General features: G+C 48.2%; 1 protein-coding gene across 2 annotated transcripts in view; it reads left to right on the top strand.

Annotated features, from left to right (window-relative positions):
- LOC119433354 (palmitoyltransferase ZDHHC3-like) overlaps nt 1–14027 on the top strand; it is a 31884-nt gene that overhangs the window by 14730 nt on the left and 3127 nt on the right. The window contains exon 5 of one of the 2 annotated variants that reach the window (XM_037700524.2): nt 3403–3533. In XM_037700524.2, the coding sequence (XP_037556452.1) occupies nt 3403–3533 (131 nt within the window). Of the gene's footprint in view, nt 1–3375; nt 3534–14027 lie in introns of both variants that reach the window. The other variant, XM_037700516.2, reaches the window with a different exon arrangement.

The following is a 14027-nucleotide window of genomic DNA, read 5'->3' as shown; positions in this document are numbered from 1 at the left end:
ATTTCTTCTTTTACTTTCCGCTCCAGTTCTTTTGAGTCCTCCCCCTGTTTTTCCTTTACGCCATAAACTAAAATGTTGTTACGACGACTTCTATTTTCGAGGTCTTCGACTTTTGCAGTTAACTCAAGAACTTGTTTGTTAGTATTCCTGCAAGCTTCCTCGCACTTCTCAAACTTTTGCTTGCTTTCCTCGATTCAGCAGAGTTCTTGCTCAATAGTGGTAATCTTAGTTTGAATACCTTCGACCATTGATTCAACCTGTTTCAAGTTTGTAGTCAACACGACAAGACTTTTATTTGTCTTTGTTTCCTCTTTCAAAATTTTATTGAGTAATTCACTGTTTAAATGTGTCTCAGAGTCAGAAGAAGGAGCAGGGTTTAGCTCTATATCTCCGGAAGTTAGTAGCAACAACCTGATCACATGCACACAATTACACAATAAACCGAGCACACTGTGGGCTTGGCAACACCGTCAATGTGACAGAATCGTCTCTAATAGAAGAAATTAAATATTTGTCACCAACCTGGCCAAAAAAATTTGCACCATCTTTCCGTAGGGGAACCATGAGTAGTATGCGAAGCAGCCATGGGGTCGACTCAAGTTCCCATTAGTTTTCAGATCGGCCTGTCGCTGCTGCCGTTTCGTGGCAGCGGCTCGAGCCCTCTTCTGGTGCTGTCCACGGCGCTGACACTGGCGTTGACGCTGGCGCTGTCCGTGGCACTCATCGTGGCGTTGCGGGAGGAGAATGAGAGGACGAAGTGAATGATGATGAGTGGGCGAGGCACCGGGGGATCATTCGGGCAAAACGCCGGAAGCGTTCTCCGGAAGCCGGAAGCTGGCTTCCGGAAGTGGAAGCAGAAGCCGGCTTCCGGAAGCCAGAGCTTGGCGTACATATACTATACATATACATAAAAGAAGAGGAGGGAGAGTGTGGGTGTGGACGCCGCACGGCGGATGGAGGGAGGGAGTGACATAGCCCCGACCATAAACTGCTTCGCATCTAAAATAATCGGGATCGGCATCCGTCTGCCAGCGGTGTCACCAAGCCGACTGAAAGATTCTTCTAACGGCCTCTGGTATTTATACTTGAATTCATCCGTGTCTGATGACGTCACCGAGCTGATACGATGATACGCTTGATGCACATGGGGCGTCGGATCTTGAAGATTCAATGACGATGCTGCGATGACCAAGTCAGCTGGTGCATGCTCATTAGAGGAAGCCCGCTTCAAGGCAGGGTCAGTCGATCCTACGGCGAAATGTGCCTGCCAGGCAATCTGGACAAAAAGAATCGGGATCAGCATCTGTCTGCTAGCGGTGTCACCAAGCCCACTTATAAAATTTGACTTATACAATAAGTCAAATTTGAAAGTATTTGGGGGAGAATATTTTGTCGGAATTTTTGTATATGGTCATTACACGAGTCTATATGGTATTTACCATCTCACACATTATACAGTATAGACCACTTATAACGTAACTGCTTATAGTGCAGGACTGGATATAATACGGTCTTTTTATACTCCCATTAATTTTCCCATAGCGCTCTATGTATACGCGTTTCGATAATAGTGCAGTTGCGGGACACGAAATACCGGGTACAGTGCGGGTGCCTGGAAGTTCGGCAGTCAACCTAGATGGCAAATACTCCCCTCAAGCCACAGATATTGTATTTACTCGAACCTAATGCGCACTCTTTTTTTTCAGATAAAACAGGTCCAAAAATTGTGTGCGCGTTAGAATCGAGTACGACCCAAAATCTGCGTTACCATATAGCTGTCGGCATTTCAAAATGGCCGCCTCGCACGTGCGTCGAGCCTAGCTGCCATAGCTTCCTCCATGAGCTGCAGTACACGTGCTTAGGCAATAGTCTACCGTCTGTCTTCACGTTCTCTGCGTCTGCTCTATCAGCATGAAGTACCGAGTTCATCGTGATGCTGCATTTGAAAGGAAAGTGATCATGTGTACGGAGACGGATGGAAATCGGGCCATATCACGGGCGTTCGGAGAATCAGAAACTTGCGTTCGAGACTGGCACAAACAGAAGAAGAGGATTTTCGCCAGCAAAGCAATGCGGAACTGTTTCAGTGGACCGAAGCAGGACGTAATCTGTGACGATCCACTTCGGCGATACGATCGCCTTGGCCCTATCTTGAAAGCAATCTGCGACGGGGTAAGTCCGCCGCGCGCTGTGTTTTCGCCGCTTATAGGTCGCGTTGAAGCGAGAGGCATGATAGCACGAAAGTCAATTCGCTCGCCGCGCTTCGTCACTCGAGCGTTTTGACAGTTTGTTTCTGCGGTCAACGAGTGAGATGTGTTCATGTTTTCTTGTGCGTGCGTGACACCGTGCTTGTTAATTTATTTAGTAAGCGAATACGGAACCTAGAGCACGGTGACAGCGACGGCAGAAATGCGCCTGGAGTGTCCATTATTGCAATAAAATAGTTGCTTTGGTTATAGTGCGGTACCACTTATAGTGCGGATATTCGCGACACCGGTAACTTACGTTATAAACAGTGTACACTGTAACAGGTTTGGTGCCTTTCACGATTTGATTGGGTAGGTTGTAGTTAAAAGTCTGAAGCTTTTCGAGTTGGATCATTCAATAGGTATTTTTGATAATGCTTGAGTGTCAACTTTTGATAAGGCACTGTTTGCTTTATTGTTGGAAGTTTTTTATTTGTGAATGTGAAAGTCAACATTTCTGTTAACTCTTGTGCAATTTCAGCAGTAAAACCTTCTACTTCTACATGAAGGTGCCTTAACAGTATACATCAGTTTGTTTGTTGCCATTATTTTTTTTTTAATTGCTTTTGCATCTCTTTATTCATCTTTAACATTTCTCTATTTCTTTCGTTTAAACTTGAGTTCAGTGTTTACTTATGTGTATTTGTTAGTTTGCCTGCTTGTTTAAACTGTCGTGTGAATACCTGGCTCAAGCAGGAGTAGAAAGTAGAGATGCAATAATGTAACAATTCTATTCCATTTATTTTCCTTTTCATGTTCTGTCAGTTTTCTATGTGGGGCTATGCCTGCGTTATCACCTGGATCAACTGGTCTAGTCCTGAGTGGTGGCTGATAAGTTAGGAACAAATTGAGTGAAAGGAATCGGTACATTGTACTGTCCGAGGACTGCAAGTGATGTGTGCAATACATTTGGTTTTGCTAGAAAATTCAGTTTGCTTAAAAAAAAATTCAGTATTTGCTTTAGAGCTCAGCATTGACAAACATTTCTTTTGAATGTACTAATTGCAGAATATAATTTAGTCAGCCCTTAGTGGAGAATGTGGCTGTATGTGAGCGGATATATTGGTAGGCTGCAATGTGAGACTTTTTATGATCGCTGGCTAATGCTGTGGGGTACTGGTGTTGGAAGCCCGTGGGATTCCTCATGCTTCAACAGGATGCTCAGCTGGCTCCCCAGCGGTCACGGTCATCCTGCTCATCTTGCTCATCTTCGAGGCGCTGCTGTTTGCCATTTTCACCCTGGTCATGTTTGCGTCCCAGCTGCAAGCCATTTGGAATGATGAGACGGTATGGGAATTAATTAACCTTCTTAGAATGGTAATACTTTCTCTCTTGTTTAGGAATGTACTGCCTTTGTCAACAGTTTTTAAACCACTGCATTCAAGGGTAGAGCTGCTGTTGGGCTAAGTGTTGTAGCTTCTTTCGCACTTGTTTGTTTACAAGTCTATCCAACTTAGAATGCATTGTGAGATTCGCCGCATGGTCCAGAGTCAGCTTTTATTAGAAATTTACATGAAGACAGTGCACAGGAAAAGGCCAAGCATGTATCAAGAATGTTTCACTAAGCATGTTTCAAGTTGATGTGCTATTACTAAACAATTCTGCTCGCTTACTGTGCATTTCTTCTTTCTTTAAGTCTCTCATGAAATATTGCAAACATGGAGTTGCAGTTTGGATTTAAAGTTCGAAGGGGCTCTGAACCACTTTTTATTAACATGGAGAAAGGCATTTGATGTGAAAATAGGCTATTTCAGAAATACTTTGCCGCAAAAGGTATTCAATGCTTTCAGCAGAAGCGGAGTTATTGGCAATCAAGCACTGCCTCCGCTGTGCTCCCGTTCCTTCTTCATTGCCTTGCACTGCGAAGGCTACGGCAGAGAGGGCATGGCCATAACGCTCCACCTTCTAAATCTCACTGTGGCGTGCAGTTCAAATTTAATTTTGGATATTAATGTAGACGCCACGACTTTCGGTTTTAGTGCCTTTGACGCGCTAAACGTAAGCCAAGCGTAGTTGTCTTCAGCGAGCTACAGTGCACGTAGTCAGTGGGCTCGTTGCAGCACCCCGCGGTGGCTGCGACCTATGCTACGTAGCCGATCGCAGCTTCCATAGCAGCCGCGTATGGGAATCCGCTTTATTACAAAAATTGGAGGACGCTTAAGCTTCGCCTTGAAGAGTGGAACGCGATAGCGTTATCGGGACCCGTTCGCATCGCATTTTTCTTTGAGTCGGTTTCACTGCAACATAGAACGTGGGAAAGCCAGCTTACAAAGACCAAGCTTACACCGATCCCCTTAAAGTTGGCTACACTTTTAAACAGAAATGCATTGCTGGGAAGACGTTTTTCCACGGGCAATATAAGTCGTTTAAATATGTTAAATGTGAAGGCCCTAGGACATTTTTTTTATTATTTTATTGTTTGCTATTGCCCCGACGCGTGCGCGTGTCCAAAACGCATTAGGCAGGCCAAGTCCCAATAGGTGACCCTTAAAACGAGCAATTGCAGGGAATTGTGGGGCGCGCTGTCTGCTAGCAGCTTCCGGTTCGACGGACGACGTGGCGGCATCAGCGGCATGCTGGCGCACGTGTTTTTCTACGCGATTTCAACTGTCAGTCGTGCAAAGCTTTCCGTCGGCTTTGTCGACCATCAATGTCGTACCATTCATGCAGCTGATTTCTAGGTTTCAGTTCACTCTGGGCGCAACGATGACGAGCCAAGAAAGGCAAGGGTACGCTTTTATTCATAAAGGAACTCTGGTTTTCGTTTCGGCGGCCTTTTTTGTTTCTGCCAGGTTTAGCTCTACGACATTTGCCGTTGCTTAGACGCACCGTCACTGACTGCTCTGCCTGCGGGTCAGTCAGCCAGGTGAAAAAGTTATTGTTATCCTATAAATTATCAAGCGTATAGAAGCATTACTTAGAAAATCGGGTGCTGAGGCAATGGCACAGCGGTGCATGCTGTTCTGTGATCGTAGCTAGAAACCGATATCGTCGTTATAACAGTGCAGCTAGCACTGAAAATAACGTTGCGCGCTGTAAACGGCATTTCTCAGTCGAAACTCTACGTTCATTTGGAGTGATACGTAGTTAGACGTTCTCGCTTTTTTTTTCCAACAATGGCCGTATCGCCGTCATATTACGGCTGCGCATTATCTCTATCTGTGCAGAAGGAGCTAAGGAGGGCTATGTATGTATCTCGCTGTGTCCCGCTGAAATTCGCGCCGTAAAGCCTCGTTTCATAATACCTCTATATGTGCATGCAAGTACTGACATAGTTCTGGTTGCATGAGTCAATGTTAGAAAAAGAAATATCTTGGGGAATCATTCCGTGTCGGCCCTTACACAGCTAATCGCCGCCTGATAAGTGGCACTGTACGTTCATTTTCTTTTTGTTCACGGATGGTCTCTGCCTTGTTACAGTTTTGGAAGTGGCAGCCATTCCTCTGATGCTTGTGCACAGCTTACTCAGCAAGGCTTGCTGAAAGGCAGTAGTTACATGCGTTCACCTTTAACGCTTGAATTTGAGCAGCCAACGGCTGAACAGCCGACGATGGTTTTGCTAGGCACCTGCAACCGGGTAATCTTCGAGTGGGACAAAGCCGGACTGCAAGCTCAAGTGGCTCAGTCAGCTAAGGCGTTGCGCTGCTGAGCACGAGCTCGCGGTATCTAATCCCGGCCGCGGGGGCCGCATTTCAATGGAGGCGAAATGCGAAAACACCCGTGTGCTTGCATTGTAGTGCATGTTAAAGAACCCCAGGTGGTCAAAACTAATCTGGAGCCCTCCACTACGGCGTGCCTCATAATCGGGACTGGTTATGGCATGTAAAACCCCAGAAAGAAGAACGGACTGCAAGCGCATCAATGGAATTCAACGGCGAAGCGGTGGCGGCGGCTGCACTGACTTGAACAGGAAGCAGCTAGCAGACGGCGCATCCCACAATCCCTCGCTATTTTACAGGTCACCTATTTGACCTGCTGAGGATGCGAGCGCCATCTGGATAAGATTTTCGCAAGTAGCATATCCGAGTGCGCCGCTGTTGGTATGGTAGAAACAAGAAGGTTGTTTTTTTTTTTTTTCAGCCTCCTGGGGTAGAAATGCTGGCAAAAGGGGTTTGTGTTTGAGTTTCCTCGTAACAGAATTATGTTTTCTCATACATTCAAATAACAGTCTGACACCACCATGTCTGTAGGTTGTGGTTAAGTCGTACTTGACCATTTTTCTGACTGAAATTCAATTTTTGTTCACTAACATCTTGCACCACGCCTGCGCAGTCGGGGTGGTCCTGAATGATTTTCTCCTGCACTAACACCTTGCGCCACGCGGAGGGCCTGCGCGGTCGGAGTGGTTCGGGATGATTTTCTCCGACACGGTCACCGACATCCACGCCAACACTGACGCCAGATATTCTGGGACACAGGGCCCTTAACGCTATCGCGTTAAAATAAAGCATCCAGAAAAGAGTGAGGAACACGGCTTCTGTTGAAAAGAGAGTGTTTGAGAGAAAAGTGACTTCGCGCTACGCTTGTGGTCTCCACGCACCGCGTACGACAGCAAAACTTGGCTGAGAGGTTCACAGCAGTGTATGCTACCTGCGGACTATGTTACTTCACCAAGCCCATGGGGTGGTTCAGGGCCCCTTTAGGGCTATGAGTAGAATCTATGTCGTGTGAATAAATACAGTGTGAGTATGTGCACATTTCAGCTGCCACAGCGAAACCACAGCACTTTGTGGCTTTACCTGTGTGCTCCAACAAAAGAAGAAAATGATGGTGTTGTGGTGGCACTGATGAGTTGTAGTGACTAGCTGGTCCAACAAGTCATGCTGGCTTCACTAGATCACCAGGCATGGTGAAAACCACTATAAACCAGAAAAGATGGTGCTACAATAGTTTTTCCGCCGGCTGTCAGTGCTTGGATTTCAATGCCAGGGATTTAATTGGTGTGAAAGCCTTGCACTGATTCGCTCCATGTAGTGTGATGTGGCTTGCTTTGAACTTCAGAGGTCATGCACCTATGTTTTGGCTATAAGTGCCATTGCTAGTCCACAGCAGCTTTTATTTAACACTTCTGTGTGCACCACATTGCATTGCACATCTTTTCGACCATGCTTTCACTTGACTGTGGTCCACATTATGTTAGCCGCATATGTTTATTATACACAGCTAGAATATGCTAATGTGATATGTCCTTTATTTGACATATTCCTTACCACCTGTTGTTGTAGGGACCAGGGGTATTATGGGGAGGAAAGGAGGGAAGTTAATGAGACTGAAGTTCAATATGATGTCACGAGTTATATATATAAATACAGGGTGTCCCAGCTAAATGTAGCCAATGTTTTAAAAACGACAAAGTGTGCTAGGAGGCTCAAACCAACTCAGTGGCATTGAGGATCGCGTGCAACGTCAATTAATTAGCATAAACTAATTTTCTAACTTTTTAAATATTGGCTTCACCAAGAAAGTGGCAATACGAAAGTTGTAGATCACATTTAAAAGTGGCTGATTGGAGTGTTTGCAATTAAGTACCATTGATGGAGCGTCTTGTAATTGCCTTTAAAGAAAGCCTGCGAAATTTCAGCGCCCCCAAACGACCGATCAGTAAAGGAGATTGTTTGCGTGCCTTTTTTCGAGACTCACTCGCGTGCCCTGTGTTAAGACCTGCGATGACAACCGTGAATACGCTGCTGAGAAGCGAGAGTGGAGGCAGGGGCGCCTAACAAGACCTTCAACGATTACAAGTTGCCAACCGCGAAGACGCTACCGAGAAGCAAGCGAGAGCCAAGGGGGCCATTAACGACACCGTCCGAGCAAATAATCGTGTTTACCACGGTGCCACGTGTCACCGACCCGATCGTGGCCACTGCACCCTCTCCACGGTACTGCATGTGCCTGACTCACGCCCTTTTACTTTGTTCTTTACTTCTCTCTTTCCTCTTTCCTTTCCCCACTCTAGTCTTTTACTACTGCAAATAAACCAGTCTCGAAACGGATCCCAAAGAGTGAACTTCTTCCTTCGTGGCTCCTGCGCACACGGCCAACGCCGTCCACTTAAGTTAACGCGCAGCAAAGTTAGCAGTCGTTCAAAGGCGACAGTGATTAGATTCAGTCCATCGGCGCGAGTATTCATCACATTTTGGTGCCGAAACCCGGGATTACTTCGCCTGCTGACATCAAAAGCGCCATGGAACGACTGCAGAAGAAGCAGGCCGCCCTGCGACAAGCAATCGACAAGATCATCGCAGCGGCCAGCGAACCACTGCAATCGCCAACCATCCAAGTCGGTGAGCTTGAGGAACACCTCGACCTTCTTCTTATACAGGCAGAGCAGTTAAAATCCGTAAACGAGAGCATCGAAAAGAAGATAGATCTGCAAGAATTAGATGCAGAATTAGAAGCTTGCGCTGCATACACGGAGAAGATATGCTTCCTCAAAACAAAGCTCAAGAGAGCTCTCAAAAGTCATACAGCGAACGAGAGCAGGTCAACAACTCTGTCAGTGACAGGCAACACGTCAGAGCAGGAAGCACACCACATTGGTTCCGTCCCAGCCGCGGTGTTCCAGCCACCATCAGCAACAACCAAATTACCGAAATTGGAGATAGCAAAATTCAGCGGAGATCTGCGCTCGTGGCAGAAATTCTGGAATCAATTCGAATCAACTATTCACAAGAACAGCACCCTGCCTGCAATAGCCAAGTTCCAGTACTTAACGAGCTACCTAACCGGAAAAGCCGCCGCTGCTATAGAAGGGTTGTCGATCAGCGATCGAAATTACGACATCGCGGTGAAGACCCTCATCGAGAGATTTGGGAAAGAGGACGTCATAATTGAGGACCACATGTTGCGTTTGCTCGACGTCCGCCCAGTGCACAATCTGCGTGACATCGAAAGGCTGAGGGCCCTCTACGATGAAATCCGCTCCGGAGTCCGAAGTCTAGAGGCGCTGGGAGTGTTGTCGAGCACATACGGCACGCTGCTTCTCACAGTCCTTCGTAAAAGCATCCCAAGTGAACTTTGCTTGGCGTATTTCCAACGGAAGGCCGCCTCACCTGAAACGCCCGAAAACGAGCTTCTCGGTTTCCTGGATTTCATGAGAGGGGAAGTTGAGAGCAGAGAGAGAACCCAGAGTGCATTACGCCATGTGGAGGACGCCGCTAGCAAACAGAAAGCACCGAGCAAAGGGGACGTTCGTCTTCATAACCCATCAGCGTCTGTTCTCACCGTAACCAGTGTAGAAGCGCAATGCGCATTTTGTGATGCAGAAGGACATCAACCAGCGAACTGTGTCGCCCCTGTAAGCATAGACAAGAAGAAGGAGGTGATGTCAAGGGAGCGGTGCTGTTACAAGTGTGCGAAAAAGAAGCACTGGGCCGCTGAGTGCAGAACTGCAAGGTGGCTGAAGTGCGCTAAATTCTCTGGACGACATGTGTGGGGTCTCACACATGTGCTCTTGGGACAAAGGAACGACAACGCAGTAGTGCAGACAATCAAAAGGGCATTTATTGCACCTTTCATACACTAATACATACTAGCCGAATTACAACCAATAGAACATTCAGATGGGCGCGCGACAAATCAAGGATGTCCGACTCACCGCGACCCGATAGCGAGCGAATACGTTCGCCCCATGCCATGACACCGTCGCCTAGTCGTTCTTGCGTACAGTCACGCGAACGGTGGCGTGCTCAAACGATCTGTGTTCGTCCATACGGGTGTCCTGCTCTTAGCCTCGCGCGACGGTCGCGCGAAGCGGGCCGGCGCACGCGACAAGCGTTCGTGCATGTTGCCCGCCGATCCCCAGCCAAAGAGAGAGCGCCTCCGACCTTTTTCTCCCAAGTGACCCCACCGTTCGGTGGTGTTAGCATCGCGACACTAGCGCCATCTCTCGCAACGCGCCGCAACTACCGCCGGGCTTAGCCACGCAGAGAAGCCGGACTACAGGAGACATGCGGGGAAAACAACATCAGGGGACGCGTGAGAGTCGCGCATCCCCACATCCCCCCAACCTTAAATCACTACACACGCTGGCGAAACATGTCACAAGGCCTATCAACGCGCGCGTCGCGAACTAAAGTTAGCACATGCGACAGTGGCGCCGCCGAGTAAATGTCCACGCGTTATCCACAACGTGCGAGCCGACATTGACTCTGGGGTTCAGCGCTGACGTCCGTTGGTCACAGCACCACGTCTGTAGATTCGATGGCACGACTCCAGCCCAGGACTCCGGAAACGGCGACGCAGAAGTCGGCCCGAGCAAGCGTCGCTCGTGCCGACGCGCCCTGCCGGCGAGAGCTGCTGTAACCGTTGGTGACTGCCGGCTCTTTTCCTAGCCGCCGAGGGTAGTGAGCCGGACGAACTGGCCACAGGCATCTGCATCGCCTGGGGTAGCTCGATTGTAGTCCGGGGCAGCAGCGCTGACGATGTGCAGGTGACAGCAAACCAGGGGTGACTCCGCTCACGCTGCGTACACTCAACGCACTCGACAAACACTAAAGTAGTGCAAGGGAGAGGAATTCAGCATATGCATCGCCCGCGTGGTACGATGTTCAATTCGGCTAGCGAAATTTCGGATGGCATTGCAGATGCTAAGTTCACGTGAACAAAGCTTGCTTTCTTGAGTCGAACGAGTAATTTCCATTCGTGTGAGGCAAAATAATGAGGGAAGCAATGTGCGACACCTCAACACCACAGTCCATCAAGTTGTTTCCCTCAACGTGCGATAGGCGGCTTTGTAAAGCCTTAGGCCTAATGCGTCGCTACTTTGACAACCGGCATCCAAAAAAACAACAACACCCAAAATGGGCACAAGAACAGGCAGCCGCGAAGAGACGTTAGCTCTGTGAGGTGGTCCTACTCCGCTCGGTGCACACAGCATCCGAGTTGACGGCGCCCACCGTCCCAGACGGTGTCGGAGCGCCTGGTGCCAGGCCGCAATACCAGTCAGCCCGTAGCGGCACCCGTGGCCCTCGGCCACCCGGCTCCCTGAGCCTCGACTTCCGAAGTCAAAGATATAGAAGAAGCTATTTACATAAGAAATTCGGACCACCCACGAGGCTTCCGTACTCACTTGCTTCAGGCTTGCCAATGCTCCTGCGGGCGCTAGGCCTCGCTCTCCCAGGATGCAGACCACGTGGCTCTCGTACCGACGAGTGTACTTCAAAACACTCGCGAAAAGGCTTAGCATGTTGAAAAGTTCAAACACGCTACAGCAACCGTCGCCTCGCTCAAGAAAGCACACCGCCGACACTAGCGATCAAAATCCACGCTAGGACTGCGCTTCGGTTGAAACATCTCGAACCGAGCAAAGCTGTTAAAATTATCGTCCGATGCCCCAAGAGGTCCACGTTGGGCAGCCAGATGTGGGGTCTCACACATGTGCTCTTGGGCCAAAGGAACGACAACGCAGTAGTGCAGACAATCAAAAGGGCATTTATTGCACCTTTCATACACTAATACATACTAGCCGAATTACAACCAATAGAACATACACATGGGCGCGCGACAAATCAAGGATGTCCGACTCACTGCAACCCGATAGCGAGCGAATACGTTCGCCCCATGCCATGACACCGTCGCCTAGTCGTTCACGTGTACAGTCACGCGAACGGTGGCGCGCTCGAACGATCCGTGTTCGTCCATACCGGTGTCCTGCTCTTAGCCTCGCGCGACGGTCGCGCGAAGCGTTCGTGCGTGTTGGCCGCCGATCCCCAGCCAAAGAGAGAGCGCCTCCGACCTTTTTCTTCCAAGTGACCCCGCCGTTCGGTGGCGTTAGCATCGCGACACTAGCGCCATCTCTCGCAACGCGCCGCAACCACCGCCGGGCTTAGCCACGCAGAGAAGCCGGACTACAGGAGACATGCGGGGAAAACAACATCAGGGGACGCGTGAGAGTCGCGCATCCCCACACATGCAACAGGCGTCTGTGAATTCAATCAAAGACTGACGAAACCTCCCTCATTAGAAGATGCTGCACCAGCAGAGACAACAGTGCAATCGTCGCTACAGGTGGGACCTACACGGGGAGCGACCCGTGTGCTTCTACAGACGGGCGAGCGTATGCGGAAGGCCAGCACAAGAGTGCTCTGGTGAGAATGCTGCTCGACGGTGGCAGCCAGAGAATATTCATACGACAGGAAGTTTCCCGGCGCCTCAATCTTCGCGTCACAGGAGAGGAGAAGCTCGCTATTTATGCCTTCGGAAGCGAGAAGCCGTCTGAGCAAGGAAGGTGTCATCGCGTGGAGTGCTGGCTACGGAACTGGCTCAACAACGCCAGAATCCGCATCGAAGCACTAGAGGTGCCCGAGATCTGCGGAGACTCCTGCCACCACCTCACGACGGCACGGCTTGCGCGCGGGCGACGAGGCGCGCGGGCGCCTAGACGAAGAAGACGAACTGCTCTGGGCTCTCGAGCTATCGGCTGATCTGGCCAGCGCTGCAGCTATCTTTTGTAAATATACTTGTAAATAGTCTCCTGTACTTAATTCTTCGTTCACGTAACAATATCCTTGTGTCACACTGATAGCCTTCTAATGTCGAAATATGGGGTTACACAATGGAATGTGTCTGAAATAGGCTTTACCTTTTTCTTTTTTCGTCTTATGGAAAGAAAATGTCTTTTTGCAGAGATTGATATTGTGTTGTGCATATGATGCGCAGTATGGTTCACCATTAAAAGGAACACATAGCTTTCTATAAAGCCAGTAAAAATGGAACATTTCAAATTTACGTGGAAATACAGGTGATACAAAGCATCACAGACATATATGTTTGAAAAAATAGTCTGCAAGCCTTCATGTCGCAATTCAGAAATACTAACTAATGGGGGATGTGGCCCAAGATAATAAACTTTGAAAACATTCATTCGATATCACTGAAAACTGGGCAGTTCATTTACTGCAATGATATAAGGCTATGCACTAGATATCACTGCTCTAGTTTAATATGAATTTCAAAAGTGTTATTATTATAACAGTATGTAAAGGACTGGTGTCTAACAAAGCCTAATGTGTCAAAATTATTAGGCAGTTTGACTTTCTTGCATACATATATGATTGCTACATTTGCGTTTGTACCTTGAATGTAAAAATTCAGTTTGGCTGTAAGAAGAAAAGCAAGATTTAGAAACATGACTTCATAGTTGCATTCTGCATAAAATTTAACTCCAGAGAGCTCTCTATAACTGAGCTTGTTGAATGTAATGTCGAAGTGATAGGTTTTGTGGATTGAGACATTCCTAAAAAGATGTGAAATGAGCAAAATGACTTCAAAGATTCAGGAGTGTACTATTTTATTTGCGTTTGATATGTGGCCCCTAAATCACCCTGGAACATATGCAGGGCCTTCTTCTTCTATCCTGCATTCTTCTATTGCAATTATTTCAAGCTTCCACTCTTTTTTTGGGGCGGGGGGGGGGGGGGGGGGGAGGGCAGGATTTGATTTCTCTGCTGAGTTCACTCTTGTCGGGGACAACACACTCTTTCAAACTCTTTTCTAAATGGTATGCTGTGTGCGTGTCACTTTTAGGCCAGCATTGCATTCTCTAACTGCCGGGGCTGTGGCTGTTTCAGCAGTCTTCAGCAACCTTTCCCATGCCAGTCCGTTGAAGAATTTGTTAGCATTTCATGTTCACATCCATGAGCACTGCTTAAGAAGGGTCATCTTTAGAAAGCTTGTTAAAAGGGGACTGAGTAGTATTGCAGTGTCCCTGTTAATTGCAAGGTGGTGGCATTGATAGCGTTTTTCCTTGAGTCATGAATACACTTTCAAAATGGCGGTCAA

Source organism: Dermacentor silvarum, chromosome 1 (genome assembly GCF_013339745.2).
Source record: "Dermacentor silvarum isolate Dsil-2018 chromosome 1, BIME_Dsil_1.4, whole genome shotgun sequence".
In the NCBI taxonomy this organism is placed as follows: domain Eukaryota; kingdom Metazoa; phylum Arthropoda; class Arachnida; order Ixodida; family Ixodidae; genus Dermacentor; species Dermacentor silvarum.
Note: the sequence above shows the minus strand (reverse complement) of the source record. Positions and strands in the feature narration are given on the sequence as shown.